Raw genomic sequence first — 15,656 nt, 5'->3', positions numbered from 1 at the left:
GATGAGATATTTGTGGCGTGTGGGTGGTTGATGGCTGGTATAAGCAGCCTCACCAGGCCAGAGTCAGGCGGACTGAACTCTGGGGCGGGGTAATGGCTGTGATCCTGTTTGAAATAAAGGATCAAGGCACAAAGGTTAAAACAGCCTTCAACCACACACACACACACACACACACACACACACACACACACACACACACACACACACACACACACACACACACACGTTTCACAATGATTTAAAGAAAATTTTACTTGGAATTAGTCTGATTACAAACAATAAAAAATAGGCATAATAGAAAATTAATTTCATTGATAGAATAGTCAGATGACACCACATGTTATGCTTATAACAAAATTTATTTATGAAAGCAGAAGTTATTGGTCAGACAGAAGGTCCCATGACTGCTTTCATTGTTTCTCTTCCAACTGAGCAGGTTTCACTGGTTAAAGTGTCCGTTCACACAATGTAGCAAATTAAGCATTTTTGTACATCAGATGTAAACAGAAGGCATCGGAATGTAACTCAAAACAGCCATGGTTGATGAGAGTGTGCGGAAAGTTGTTCTTCCATTTACAATCACAAGAAAAGCAGGGATACAACGAAGCAGCAACCCAATGGAACGCTTCAAATCACAGAACAGAATATGTGCAGGCACTATTACCAAATACCTTTGCTTTTCAAACTATATGGATAGTAGTTTGGTAAGGCTTTCCCTTGGGTGCCTGTTAGTTTAACACACAATCCGCGTACCCATTGAGAATGAAAATAACAGTCTAACTAGTCCACACATTGATAGACCAGGCTGAGTCATTCCCTGACTACTTTACATTGATGAGATTTATATTTTCTTCACATTCAACACATTTCGAATGACTTCGGTTTTGTTGTCAAAATGATTGAACACCTTTGAGAAAAGATTCCCCAAAATGTCCCATTGTTGCAAAAAAAATAGCAATTTGGGGATATGGATTGGAACTTCTGCTTTGGAAATGAATTGCTTGCATTTCTTTTATACTTAATTATTTATCATTATACAACAGTAAGTTCTGCCCAACTAATTTGATTGGACAAGAGGCATTCCAAAAGTGCTGATATGGAGCATAACAGTACTCAGACTTTTTTATCTGGTTGGACACAGAGAATGTTAACATACAAATGTACATGATCAAAGGTAGCTGGCCTTCCGTAATGTATAAACTGACTCAAAGTAGCAAGCTAGTATGAAGGGCAATGTTTGTGTTGCAGGGTAACAATCCAGTCCCAGTCCAGCAGGGGAACTATTGGTGTCGGCGGAGCCAAATGAATGATTAAATAAAGAATTAAGTCATAATCTGTTGTCTCTTATTACTGTTAACTACAGTAATTGGCGCTTGTAAGACTGTTGTATGAAAGCGATATCACACCCAAGTTCGTGCTGTACTACTGAAATGCATGATGATCTTCGGCACTAGGGCTGCAGCCTCGTCTGCGACCGAGTCACAGCTGTGCTGATATCCATTAGGACATTACTCCCTCTTGTGTGATATTGCTTAAATACCTTGCAGATGATACACATTTATTGACTGTCAACTGCAGTTACTTTGTAGGCAACATGAGTGATGCACCTTATGTCAGAAAGCAAACACAGAGAACACACACGCACGCTCACACTCACACATATACGCACACACACACACACACACACACAATAAAGTGCAGCTAGAGAGAACAATTACTGCTGCATTGGTTTGTAAACTGTACACAGATGCATTAACAGAATTATTAGCTAAACAGACGCAGTACGACATTCCTCTTTTTTGTCAAATAAGAAAAAAAGAAACCCACTAACATGAACTCATTCTCTAATCAGAGGTGGTGAAAGTGGTTTTCCTATGGTTTCACAAGCACGCTCAAGAATTGTGCCAAATGGATATGAAATACAAAAATATATAAATACAGTATTGACAAAAATGTGATGATTATTACACAGGATTAACACAGCAGGGGTATTATGCTGCTATTTGAAGAAGTAAACCCTTAAATAAATGAATCTGTAAATATAAAAAAATAAATGGTTTGGAAATGTTATTTTTCGGCCAATTCTCAGATTTTCAATTTATCCATTTCAGGGACTGGATTTAGGCATTGATCTTGTTGTAAATTGGCTCCTTGATATGGATGAGGTGAGAAAGTCGAATTCTTCTGCTACAATTTTCCTAACACCTCATCATGGAGGTCCAGGAAACAAACAGGGAATTTAAAATTCTAGCATAAAAAGGACACACTTAGCTCACAAAGGTCAGAGAAAATCTTGTGGGTATTGGTCATTAATTCAACTTCTGATCAACAGTGTCTGATCTCACTGTGTTTTTGCGTAGGGAAGACATAAGACTTGTCGGTATTGCACATTATAGAAAAGCGCTACCACAGTGTAGATGACTTCCTGTTCAACTTGCTGCATATAAAAAGCTAGCATTCACGAAAGATCGGTGTCAGGAAATAATCCAATGCATTTCTTCCACAGTCATTCACTACAATAAATTATTGGTGAATGTGAATTCTCAAATAAAAGGCATCAATAACCGTCACCCAAAACCTTTGAAAATACAGGGACAGTATTGATGACTTCAAGCAGAGGACACTGCAGTGAAAACTCTAGAAAATTCTTTCCTTTCATCACATTGTTAAATTAGATTTGCATTAATTCCCCATAGCGGTAGCATCCGTTCAAGATTCACTGGATACTAGGACACTACAAACACGTACAGATCAATCGATCAGATTGAGCAAACAAGGACAGATCGATCAATCATATTGATCAACACAGATTGTGCCTTCAGGCAATTTCCTTTGAGATTGCCAAATTAAATAAAGGCAATACTAGCAAAGCATTTTATCCAACACTTGACTCGTCAATATTTTGAGTTAAGATTTCTTATTTGAAACGACTCTTTCCTTCGGTGCTACTGTAAAGTCTTAAAATGTAAGGTTTATATAAAAAAAAAAAAAATATGCAAACAATGACAATAAAGGGACAGATTGTTATTTTTGGTCAAACTTAAATGCATCGCCCTTTTTCTATTATGTCCTCTCCAATACAGCTTTTTCAGAGAGGCATCATTGTTGCACAAACACTGGTGTTACACATAACATTAATTAAGGGGTCTGCTCTTTTATGTATTGGAGCCTGGTTGGCATGCTAAGCTAGTGAAGATAACCCTCAGCATGGATCCTGTGCCTTGGTACATTCAAGGAGCAGACCCACCATGTTGTCCAATGATGACACCCCTGTGAAAAGTCTCTTGTTCCCTCTGCGGCTTCCTTCAGACCTTCCAATAGTAGATAGGTCAGCATTTACCTCTTTTGTAAGGCGGAACCAAGATGACAGTACATCACATCTGCCATTTTCAAAGTAATTTCCTTTTCCTTGCTTAAATAACCTCCTCAAAGAAATCACCAAATAGATTTAAAAAACATTAAGTAAAAGAGGCAGTTTTAGCTGAATACAAAAAGACACAAAACCAAATGGAAACGCCCCTTTCTCACGGCGGTGAGGGCACGGGTTCATGACTCTCTTCCAGCCGGAGAGAAACAAAAAGACAAAGCAATACATGGAGACACTCGGGCTTCATCCTTACTTCCTCATTTCCTATCCGACATGTATCTCCCTGGAACAGAAGTTGTACTGCTCGTTTCCTCAGAGCGCTACATCCTGCTTCTCTGCGGAGTCAGCAGGAACCCAGAGTGTGTACTGGACGACCGGGGCGGAAGGGTCGGGTGGGGTTTGTACTCTGAGGCAGCCAGGCTGGCTGTTGCTGTCCGTGTGTTGGGGCGAGGGATTGGGTGGTGGGTGTGGTGGATGAGGGGGTCGCTGACCTAGAGCAGCGAGCACCTGAAGAAGCTGCTCTTCTTGGAGCGGTTCTCTGTGATTTTGACCTGCCCTCCTCCACCTCCTGGTGGGCTGTTGTCATTCTGGAGGAAAACCAAAACAGAAGGGACTCAGATCCAGCTGGGCAGTGGGGCTGTAGGGGAACCACACTACAGCAGCCAATCAGACACAAGCACAGGTTGAGGGGATTGTGGGGATTTTTTCCTGGTTTATCAGGAATGTTATCTACGAAAAACATACAAAGGCTCCCATAAATCTACAACAAACCGAATCTGTACTAACAACAAATGTGTGCGTCCAGTCCTTGCAAGTTACCAACTACTCATCAACAAGTGGGCAGCAAAGCATGCTGATAGAGATAGACATTTTGTTGGAAAGATTACAGTTCATTCTTCACCAAAAATGTTAAATGGTTTCCACTATAAAGCTAGACAGTGTGTGTGGGATAAATAACTACATTGGTTTAACTAGTTAAACAAATATCATGAATAAAATAAACTAAAATATCATGAATTTCCACGTCGGAAATAACTTACTATCTTATTATAAAAAAACACAGAGTTTTGAAATTTCTCTGTGCATTCAGTTTCTTCAGAAATGCTGTTGTATGTTCACAATAATTCAAATTACAAAACCATTACCAACTGTGGAGTTTGATAAGGGCATCTATAAATATATGACCGCACACATAATACCCCTGATAAGACACCTGTCTATACAAGAGTGCATAGGCGTTGTACAAGGCCGTATCCTGATCTCTTCACCACTGATTGCATCAGGTGAAGTTCTTGTATAATTAAACTCCTAGATAATACTTCACATCACAATATGAGCATTATTTATAGATTCAAACTCACCATTTTTCGGTTTAGTCGTGTCATAATGTCTCTTCCCAGCGTGAAGAAGGACTGATAAAAAGATAAAAGGGAATCACAAGAATTCGATAATATGTACAGGGAAAACAGGGATCCAATTAGCCAGGAAAACTTCCTTACCTCCTCCACATTTATGCTTGATTTTGCACTTGTTTCTAAGAACTTGATCCCGTAATCAATCGCCAACTGACAACAAGGGAAAAGAAAACTGCATTTTACTTTGACGTAAATAGACAGTGACTATTTTCTCATGAATTTAGAAAACATTTAGAAAAGTTAAAAGTTGCAATGTCTATCATTTCAAATAGCTCCTAATCATCTGTTGTTAATGCTGATTGACATTGATTTCAATAATGTTACCATAGAAACCACATTCTATATTCACATCCTATATAGATCACACCCTCATCCTAATCCTCGCAGCTCGTACCTCTTTGTTTACAATGATCGTACCAATGAAACTACTAAAACCATGGCTGACGCCACACAGCTAGTTGAGCTACGATGGCTTGCGTCACATAGTTGCAGAGTGAGAGTGGACAGAGCACTGTTATTGTAACACTAAAACACTGTTTCCCGCCGACTAACTGGGAGGAGCTCAAATTGTTCACATTGCGACCTTAAAGGATAGGTTTGCTATTTTAGACCCACGGGCCACGGATTGACTATCAATCGTAGAGACACCCTTATTTGGAGAATGGGTCAGTATGGAGTATTTTCGCTTCTTCCTGTAGCAATTTAGTGGGGCTACAATTAAAGCCATTGGGCTTCATGTCATCGTTTGAAAAAGATATGTGGGAAAATAGTATTAAAATGAGAAGTGCAAGGTGTATTGATACTTATCTCAAAATGTTCTCCTATAATTATTGTTCTCCTGACCATGAGTTACTTGATAGGACAGTGCATTCTTTCAGATTTTGTTTTCAATGGTGCTGCTACAAAGGAATTTGTGTGCCAGACACAGGCATTGTTTACAAAACTGTAGCTTACATTAAAAGCTGGCTGGCAGGTACTCCCTGAGGATTTAAGACTTGCCCAGACTCTGACCACTTTTAAAACAAGACTGAAGACTTTAATGTTTGCTTTAGCTTTCTGCTAAATCTTAAATACATTGAAATTTCTCAAAAAAAAGTGGCCTTTTTAACTTTACCTTTATTTTCTATTTTTACCAGAGAGATACATGATCTGAGAAAGGATAAGGGTTTGAGTGGAGTACCAGAGAGAATGTTGATCTGATCTTAAACACATTGCACTTTCTAAAATGCTTTTTTAGCTTTGCCTTTATTTTCTTTATTTATCTATTTTACAAATTTTTTGCATAGGTTTTCTTTTCTATTAATACATTTTTAATTAATTTTATTGTATGACAAAGTTTATATGTGAAGCACTTTGAGTCTGCCTTGTGTATGAAAAGTGAATGAAGTAGCCTTGCCTTGCCTTGCCTACTTCTGTTTACAGCCATGCTGTTTACCAGCAGCTAATAGAGCATTGGATTACTTTGATGATTAGATGATAAAGATTACGATTTTAACAGCAATGCATAAATGTTTGAGCCAGAGTACATCACACATCTCAAGCCTTATTTAACTGCAATAACAAACGTTTAAAATATGAAATACTTTGGACCAGGAATATATATTTAGCCTTGGCAACTAAGTTTACATGTCAAGGAAATGAGTACGACTGTGGAGGTGACGTCATAAGGAAACAATTTGTAAATTATAAAGACAACAAGATATTGCTTAAATCATCGGAGTTGGTAAACTGATAATTGACTATATGACTGACTATATATTTAGCATACATTTTCAAACGATCGACAACTCGTTGATCCAGCGGGGCATAGCTACAGGAAGAAGCCAACACTGAATACTGAACCAATTAGTCAAATATGGGGGTTACACACACACACACACACACACACACACACATACCTTTTCCCCTCTTTCTCTGGACACCTGTCTCTTGTCATTCATATCACACTTGTTGCCAAGGATCATTCTCTCCACGTCTGAAGATGCATGCTGGGAAGACAATAAATGGTTGTTCCACATAAATCTTCATACATTGGATTCTGCCAAGCAGTCAAGTAGTTAATTGTGTGTACAAATTGTAATAGCTCAGGTTGGTCTCACTAAGATGCTCAGGAAATCCAACAAATGTGTTTTTCAATTTTTTTCATGTTTACAGAGTATGAACCATTACACAAACCTCTTCAATATTGCGGATCCAGTTCCTGATGTTGTCGAAGGACTTCTCATTGGTGATGTCATACACCAGCATGATGCCCTGGAACACAAAGAACAGGAAATGGTTCCAAAGGAAGTGACATACAGTTTGACATTGGCAGGAAGTGCCCAGCCTAGTGGCATTCAGGTTGTGACCTCTGTAATGAAAGTCACACAGCTGCAGGTGTGACTAGTGCTTGTTAAACAAACCTCATGGTCACTTTCGAGGAACTGGGCACCTATCTAACTTTTGGATATATTTCAAAGCACTTTTGCACCAGACAAACAAGTCTCAAAATACTATGAAGATAAAGACCTAGATTCCTGAGTAAAGAACAGTAAAGGGAAAAGACTCCTCCAATCTGTATTTGGGATGGATCAAAGCCCTTGGAAAAGTTGGACTTCGATTTGAACTTCATTAATCAGCCTCCAAAAATGAATTCCTATTAGATGAAGTCATATATAAACAGACTAGATAGCCAAAAACTATAGGCTAAAGAAAGGGAGTGGAGTGATCTGAGGTAGGGAGAGGGGGTCAGGCAGGGTTCAGAAGCATAGCAAGAAGGCCAGGGGTGGGACCACCAAGACCATCCCTGGAGAAAACACACAAGACCCCTGGTAAAAACACACGTTACCCCTGAAAACAACACACAACACCCCTGGAAACAACACACAATATCCTTGGAAATAACAAACAATAGCCCTGGTTACACCAGAATACCCTTGGAAACAACACACGTTACCCCTGGATAACAACACGAAAGACCCCTGGCAACCACACACAATACACCTTGATAACAACACACGTTACCCCTGGATAACAACAAACAAGACTCCTGGATAACCACACACGTTACCCTTGGATAACAACACACATTACCCTTGGACAACAACACACATTACCCTTGGATAACAACACGAAAGACCCCTGGCAACCACACACAATACACCTTGATAACAACACACATTACCCCTGGATAAAAACACACAAGACCCTTGGACAACAACACCCAGTGTGCCTGGATAACATCACACATTACCCATGGATAGCAACACACAATACCCATGGATAACAACACACAGGGCGCCTGGATAACAACACAACTAGAGCTAAAGGGAGAATCCCTATTTACATTTGACCAGTTTCTGTAAAAGCAGCAATATAAGCAAACCTTCAAACGTAGTGAGCGAACTAACACTACAAGTACACAACATTGGTGCATTAGTAGCTTTTTATTAGTCATAGCAACGGTATAGGGGTTGTTACTATTATTAGCAGAACAGAAGGGTAAACAGACCCCACTAATGAAGTTCATTAGTGGGGTTTGCTGTGGGGTTGGTGGTGATGTTGTCTTACCATGGCCCCTCTGTAGTAGGCTGTGGTGATGGTTCTGAACCTCTCCTGGCCTGCAGTGTCCCTGGAGATGGCGCACACAAACCCAACACTCACTACAGGACACACTTAACATCAAGGACAGAGTGTGTTTAGATTCAGCATCAACATGAAAAAACACTTTTGTTGATGTGTGACCAGAAAATACGTTTTCATTTTGATAAATACAACCGCAATGATACAGATTTGTCAATTTGTCAAAAAGTGGAATAGAGACAAACGTTCATTTTCCGATAACTGGATAGCCCTGCTAGTTGACTCCTAACATATTGTGGGCACAATGCTTTTTCTAAAATGCAGCAACTGAGTCAGCAGTCAGTTGCTGCAACACCGAAAACATCACATGGTAACACTTCAATTTCTCCATTGGCAGTTTCTTATTATCCAGAGTTATGCCACAGGTTAAAAAACGTTTTACCTTTCAAAAGTACCTAATGTTTAAGGACATAGCCTCACTGCATGAAGGGCCAAAGCAAGGGACCGGTAGATAAGGAAGGTCGAAAACAGCACAAATGTTTGTTTGTGAAAATACCAAAAAAAACAGAAGTTTGTGCCAAGTAGCACATGGCAAAGAACTCATTCATGTTAGCCTATAAGTAGACTCGGTTACCATATCTGCAGCTTGATCTTCTTTCCATCTAGCTCTATTGTCCTGATTTTGAAGTCGATCCCTGGAAGTCAAGAGACAAGGGGGATAGAGGTAAGATTAGATAACACAGACTCATAATACTGTACAGTCCTACTACAGTGTAGTACAAACACATTGACCAATGTGTCATCAATTCATTAGACGTTTATTATAAGACAGGAGCAGGTGGCATCTGTAATTAAAGAATGCAAAAAAGGATATCAGGAAGGAACAATCGAAAAGTCATGATTTAATTATCAATACTTCGCAATGTCCCGATGTTACCATGAATATATTATTTGTGGTGGTACTTGGACACCAACCAGCTCACACTTGATGTGGCTATCCCACAAACAAACAGAAACATATGGTTTAGAGGAAATGGGCTGATGAGGTAAAAGTAAATGTTTGTGTTTAACAGTACAAGTGTCCTGTTGGGATGGATAGTCCCATTATAGCTCATTGAAAACGTATTGCTGTTAAAATGGTGTAGATAGGTGGACCCAGAAGCAGAGACTGGTATGGGAGAGCGTTTCTCTGGTTTTACTTTCTTTAATGAATGACACGATTAAGAAAGGAATTTGTCCTTACTTGACACAAAGAAACATTGACTTTAGGGATGGATTAAGCACAACATAATATAAAAACATAACGTGAAGCACGGTGTATATGAACTGAAAAACATTCATACACAGGGGATTAAAAGAACACAGGTGAAGATAATTAACAGGAAGAGAAACCCAAGGCTAAGACATATATTGGACACGGTAAAGAACACATCTGGAACTGTGACACTTTCATCACCGGGTGATGGAAGCCTTTATTGCCACGATAATCTAAAGCTAATACAAACTACAATATTTAAATCACATTTTTAGATATCCAACAGATGTTCAGCACTATTAAATGTGTTGAGGTTTAATAACAGATTAAAACAGCTCCTTCCTCCAATATTGGAAAAATCTACATGTTTTAGAGCATGTTTCATTGCAAGTAATTTTGACACTCGCGATAATATAATTTCACAAGTTCTTTTGTATAAGCTATCGTTGATGATCTTACTGTGTAACAAATAAAGGCCCTTCTGTCAAGGGCAATGCAGCATAAAAATGCCTGCTGTCTCATGGGGTTCACCATTTGGGCAAAGTAGAATCATGGCTTCCCTGATTACTACACAAATCTACTGTGTGCACTGACTCATTCATTCACTCTCCCCGTCTCCCTTTCTTAGTCCTCATTGTAATGAGTGGCTTTGCCTGTCTGCCAGGCCTGGCCACTCATCCAAACCAAGTCTCTAGCAAGCGGATGCAAATCCATCTCACACACACACTCTCACAAACACACACACACACACACACACACACACACACACACACACACACACACACACACACACACACACACACACACACACACACACACACAAATACACAAAAACCCAGCCATATTGACAACTACCAAAAGGCCAGGAGACATTCTATTAGTTGTTGCCCTCACCAGATATTTGGGTCTAGATGTATCGATGATGAAAGGCTAAGATCTCTACTATTAATGATGTGTTTCTACAATAGCCGTACTCTGACCTTGTAGCTACATAAAGCAGGCTGTGGAATCATTTAAGGCCCTGTCGGGCCTCTATAAAGTGATACAGGGAGTGCCAGCGGGAACACGCCTGCTTGAAATCTGTGACCTCACGTAACAGGAGAGCCCAGCATTAGTTATCTCAACAGCTAGGCTAGCCAGGGCCAGGGAAACAAAACAATGCTAGATACGGCAAGAATGCGAGCACTGGGCGAATGGCTGCTGTTAAGTAGATAGCGAAAGTTGGTGAAGACACAGGCGGTTATTAATTTCACATTACAGGAAAATGTGACCTAAAACGACATACAGATTAAAGTGATGTGGGGTTGATAGTAGTGCTATGTATGGTTTGATCCTGGTGCAAATCTAGACTTAAATATGCAACGTTTTAAAAGCATGAAAAGATGTAAATATGGCCTCAGTAGTCGATTACAGGGTTGAACGTTATTGGCTGGTTGTATGTTGTGCTGTCCCCAACAGTAAAACTGGGTCCAGCTCGACAGATATGGCCCGTCCTTGTCCCGATGTTACCATGAATATATTATTTGTGGTGGTACTTGGACACCAACCAGCTTGCACTTGATGTGGCTATCCCACAAACAAACAGAAACATCTGGTTTAGAGGAAATGGGCTGATGAGGTAAATGTTTGTGTTTAACAGTACAAGGGTCCTGTTGGGATGGATAGTCCCATTATAGCTCATTGAAAACGTATTGCTGTTAAAATGGTGTAGATAGGTGGACCCAGAAGCAGCGGACTGGTAAGGGAGAGCGTTTCTCTGGTTTTACTTTCTTTAATGAATGACATGAATAAGAAAGGCATTTGTCCTTACTTGAAACAAAGAAACATTGACTTTAGGGATGGATTAAGCACAACATAATATGAAAAACATAACGTGAAGCACGGTGTACATGTAATGTTTTAAAAGCGTTTTAAAAGCATGAAAAGATGTAAATATGGCCTCAGTAGTCGATTACAGGGTTGAACGTTATTGGCTGGTTGTATGTTGTGCTGACAGTGAAACTGGGTCCAGCTCGACAGATACGGCCCGTCCTTGCAGTTAGCAGTCTGGTTCTGCTTGATGTTTCTCAAGAAGCGGAACCAGGTTATGTACAGGGTGTGTCCCTCGGGGGGGGGGGGGGGCCGTCATGGGGATTAAGACCGTCATCACCGGATATCTCCCAGGGATTTCTCGAATGGCACAAGTGCATGTGCTTGTCACGTTACCATGTTAACTATTCTTAATTACCAAGGCACACACTGGAATGCAACGTTGTCGGTTATTGGTAGTGAACGAGGTCAAATGTCAATCATTGTTTCCAAGAATAAGCTACAAACTAGTGGATAAGTACAATAGATTCAAATCAGTACCGGTACTTAAATCATGAGGCCATTTGACGTTACACAAACTTTATTACCACTAAATTATAGATCTATTTTCTGATGACGCACATTAGTCTTTTCTGCTTCCCATTTTGACCTGGCCATTATTAATGTTCCTGAGGTTGAATTATTTATGATTAAAAACATTAATAATAGGTTGATTCAAGTTAACTCAGAGACAGAGAGAGTATACATAAAGTTTGGTCCTTCTCGCAGGCAGCTAAAAACACTATCTCTCTCTCTCTCTCTCTCTCTCTCTCTCTCTCTCTCTCTCTCTCTCTCTCTCTCTCTCTCCCTCTCAACAGGAAGTGGGACCTAGTTGCTGCTGGTTGTTACGGAAACATGCATCAGAGCAGCTGTTGCCACAAGGTCATTGACCTCTCCAGCCTCCATCCTCCACAAGACACAGCCACACAGCCACACACACAGACAGACAGACACATATAGTAGAAAGACCCATAGAGACACACACACACACACACACACACAGACAGATACATATAGTCGAAAGACACAGAGACAGATACATGTCTTACCGACAAAGTTAACAATCAGACACAGCAAAATTAAATAACACACAGTTACAAACTGAAAAGAATAGCAAAAAGAGACAGAGGTAGATATTGATGGAGTGTAAATAAAATAATCAGCTAGCTGCAGCCCACCAAATAGGAGAATCAAAGTTTTGCACACCTCATGCATGAATAAAAGCAAAATAAATACACCGCCTCTGATGCACATCTTCACCCGTCTTGACACAAAGTGTGAGAGACCCAGAACGACCAACTAACAACAGAATTACATACATGCCGACACAATTCAAAAGGCCAATACATTTTCTGGACACACACACACACAGACACACACACACACAGAGTGAAGCTGGTCAGCTGACCCTCACGGGACTCAGTGTACAGTGTGACCTCTGTCTGAGCAGCAGAGCAGAAGACTGTGGGAGCTCATTCACCCCCCCCCCCCCCCCCCCCCCCCCCGCCGCCCCCCCCAGGTGTGTGTGGGCTCAACTCTGAGCACACTAATACGGAGCAAAAGTCAAACACTTTCGGGGAGTTGTATCATTTTTGACATTAGGTTGTCGCTTGACGCTTTCAACAAGAGATGCAGATGCAGCAAGATGGAAGAGTGGCGAGGAGTAGTAAATCTAGATTGTAGGCGGGTATTTTGGCCAACTAATCTATTAGTGTGACTAATGAAACAAGGACAATATCAGGTTTAATTGTGCCCTATGTCACCTTTCTATATCAATTCATACTCAGGGTCTTATCCTTAAGGAAACAAAACAATGTTGGCTGCATTACCGCTTTAGTTTAAATTGAGCCCAGCAGTGATGCGCTATACCTTCATTCACATGCTAGTCTAGGTTCTGCTGTCCCATGAGCTCCTTCTCAGTACCAGCAGATAGATGGAGAAACGCTGTAAGCAGCAGGGAACTGGAACTTAACCTCAACAAAGGGCTGCAGGCAGCTGACAGCAGCAGCAGCAGCAACAGGCTCCGGGTCATGCTGTTATACTCAGTGCACTCTATGTGGTCTGCTTTCGACAACACTGACTAACTCCTAGGCAGCACAGCACAGCGGCAGGGCCATTATCCTGTCGAATAGAATAAGACGGTTTCCACTTCCGGTTTCTGTCAGAAAGACAGAAGAGAACAATGCAGCAATTCTGTCCGCTTGCACTGACGCACAGGAAAGACAAAGAGACACTGTATGTTTCAGTGCATGCATTAGTGTGTGTGTGTGTGTGTGTGTGTGTGTGTGTGTGTGTGTGTGTGTGTGTGTGTGTGTGTGTGTGTGTGTGTGCATCTAGAGTCCAACTCGACCCAACAATGGCTGATGCTAACTGTGACAATGTATTGACACGATCTTGTGACGTGACAACGTAAACCGCCGCCAAGAATGTTAAGTCAACGTATTTCGTCGCAGAGCAGAGGCATGAATCAATCCACCCTGAACTTCCTGTTTCGAAAAACTATTTATAACGTCACATTTCAGCCGACCGACAACTCGCCATTGACTTCTATTCTAGCCATTAAGACCATCTGTGGATAAAATGGTGTCTACACTCTAGAATCCTGCTGGATAAAAACAGCAAATCTATTCTAGAATACCCCCAGCATTTCGAGACAAAATGGTACTTTGGCTAATTTTGCTGGAAAGTGAAAGCAGTTTGGCTGTATAGTAAATCCAAGGCTGCTTGTGAGTGTCTTCCTCTCTGATTTCCAAAATGACCTTGGCCATCCCATTATACGGGCAACTGGAAGTTTCATTTTCGTTTTCATCTGTAGGCCTACCTCATCTCTTGGTCCTAACTACTTAATGACTCGTGACCTCCCAATTCCACTTAGATTGTGTCATTTACTACATAGAAAGGAAAAGTATGAGATTATTGTACGGGATTGTATGCACTACATAGGTTAAAGGCCTGTTGAGTTAAGGGTATACGTGTTAATACGAAATACAATCACGTAACGTAATTACGTATGTTATTATTAGTATTATTATTGCCATATTTAATAAGCACATGGAATAATTTATGATTGGCGTTGACAATTTTCGAATTCGAGATGAAGATTGAATTATTATTTCATATTATTACGATTTTAGTCCGCGTGCGTTTTTCAACCAATTAACTAATTAAATAACGACCTCGGTGCCATTATGGTTAATATAGTGAGAAACTGACAATAACTTGACAAGTCACGCGCGAACCTCCCGTTTCGGATGAGGCGCATACCGATACATAGTGAAACAGCGGCACTTACTATCTCTGTAAAGGGCCTCCCGCTGTGCATTCATCCTTTACAGTATAGATCATACAGTGACACATCTGACTACAACCACACATCATCTGTACACCACCCCTCATGCATCTCAAAAGGCGCTCATACAAAGACAAACACAAGGAGCTCACCTATCGTTGATATAAATGTTGTGTTGAACGCGTCCTCACTGAATCGGAACAGCAGACACGTCTTCCCGACCCCGCTGTCCCCTATCAACAACAGCTTGAAGAGATAGTCGTACGTTTTCGCCATAGTCGCGCCTTTCTTTTCTGAACGTGTGATCGGAATCGGCACCCGCCCAAGACCCTTATTCTTCTCCTTCACTAGTGTAACGGTATCGCGCGGTGTTGTAACAGTACAGTGAGTGGAGGGGGAGGCTGTCTGGGAGGCGTCTACCTTGACACGTGAGTACCAGCATCGCTTACCTAATCTCGCGTCGTTGGCTCCTCTCCACGCGAGACTAGGTAATTGATGCTGCTTCTCACCGACGAGACAACACACGCACGCGCCACATTGTGTACTCTTTTCTGGTCTACTATATGTTGTGTACACATCCATAATAATGCATATTTTTGGGGGTGCAATGCGAGAAGTTTGCCTTCGAGGCTTTTTGCCAAAACGGCTTTAGCGAGTAAGGGGACGAGAAAATATAAATATAAAGAGCGACAAAGGACATACAGGGAGGTGGAGGTGGTTGGGGATGACATGTAGTATGGCAAAGCCTTTTAAACATTTAAGAGCGAGACTGGATCATATGTTGCAGATATCTGTGATTCAGTTCTTCCTAGTCAAAAATAAAGGTTCAGATATCAGCCATGACATTATTCCTATCCACAATTTTCCTCGGTAATCAACAACGTCATTCTTCCTAGGACACGTGACGTCACTTTTGCTTTA

At 40.9% G+C, this 15,656-nt stretch overlaps 1 protein-coding gene across 2 annotated transcripts; it reads right to left on the bottom strand.

Annotated features, from left to right (window-relative positions):
- Positions 1-303: 303 nt before the first annotated feature.
- On the bottom strand, positions 304-15,069 carry rab8b (RAB8B, member RAS oncogene family). Of its 2 annotated transcripts, XM_079736317.1 has the most exons (8): positions 14,888-15,069; positions 8,978-9,038; positions 8,332-8,392; positions 6,958-7,035; positions 6,681-6,770; positions 4,867-4,932; positions 4,729-4,779; positions 304-3,954 (listed from the first exon to the last, which is right to left on the bottom strand). In XM_079736317.1, exons 1-8 carry the CDS (start codon positions 15,009-15,011, stop codon positions 3,859-3,861), a joined length of 627 nt encoding a protein of 208 aa, XP_079592443.1. In that variant the 5' UTR covers positions 15,012-15,069; the 3' UTR covers positions 304-3,858. The 2 variants fall into 2 exon arrangements, with proteins under 2 accessions (XP_079592443.1, XP_079592442.1); XM_079736316.1 differs by having other exon boundaries at positions 4,729-4,932.
- Between the last annotated feature and the right edge of the window lie 587 nt (positions 15,070-15,656).

This window comes from Pollachius pollachius, assembly GCF_949987615.1.
Source record: "Pollachius pollachius genome assembly, chromosome: 5".
NCBI classification, from domain to species: Eukaryota; Metazoa; Chordata; class Actinopteri; order Gadiformes; family Gadidae; genus Pollachius; species Pollachius pollachius.
This window is presented reverse-complemented; position numbering and strand designations above follow the sequence as displayed.

What these genes read in the sequence shown, in the direction of transcription:
- rab8b (XM_079736316.1), bottom strand. Translation starts at nt 15,011, where the DNA reads ATGGCGAAAACGTACGACTATCTCTTCAAGCTGTTGTTGATAGGGGAC. An exon ending in AAGATCAAGCTGCAGATATG is followed by an intron (nt 8,393 to 8,977) that starts GTAACCGAGTCT and finishes CGCCATCTCCAG; the next exon opens with GGACACTGCAGGCCAGGAGA. An exon ending in CCTACTACAGAGGGGCCATG is followed by an intron (nt 7,036 to 8,331) that starts GTAAGACAACAT and finishes TTTGTGTTCCAG; the next exon opens with GGCATCATGCTGGTGTATGA.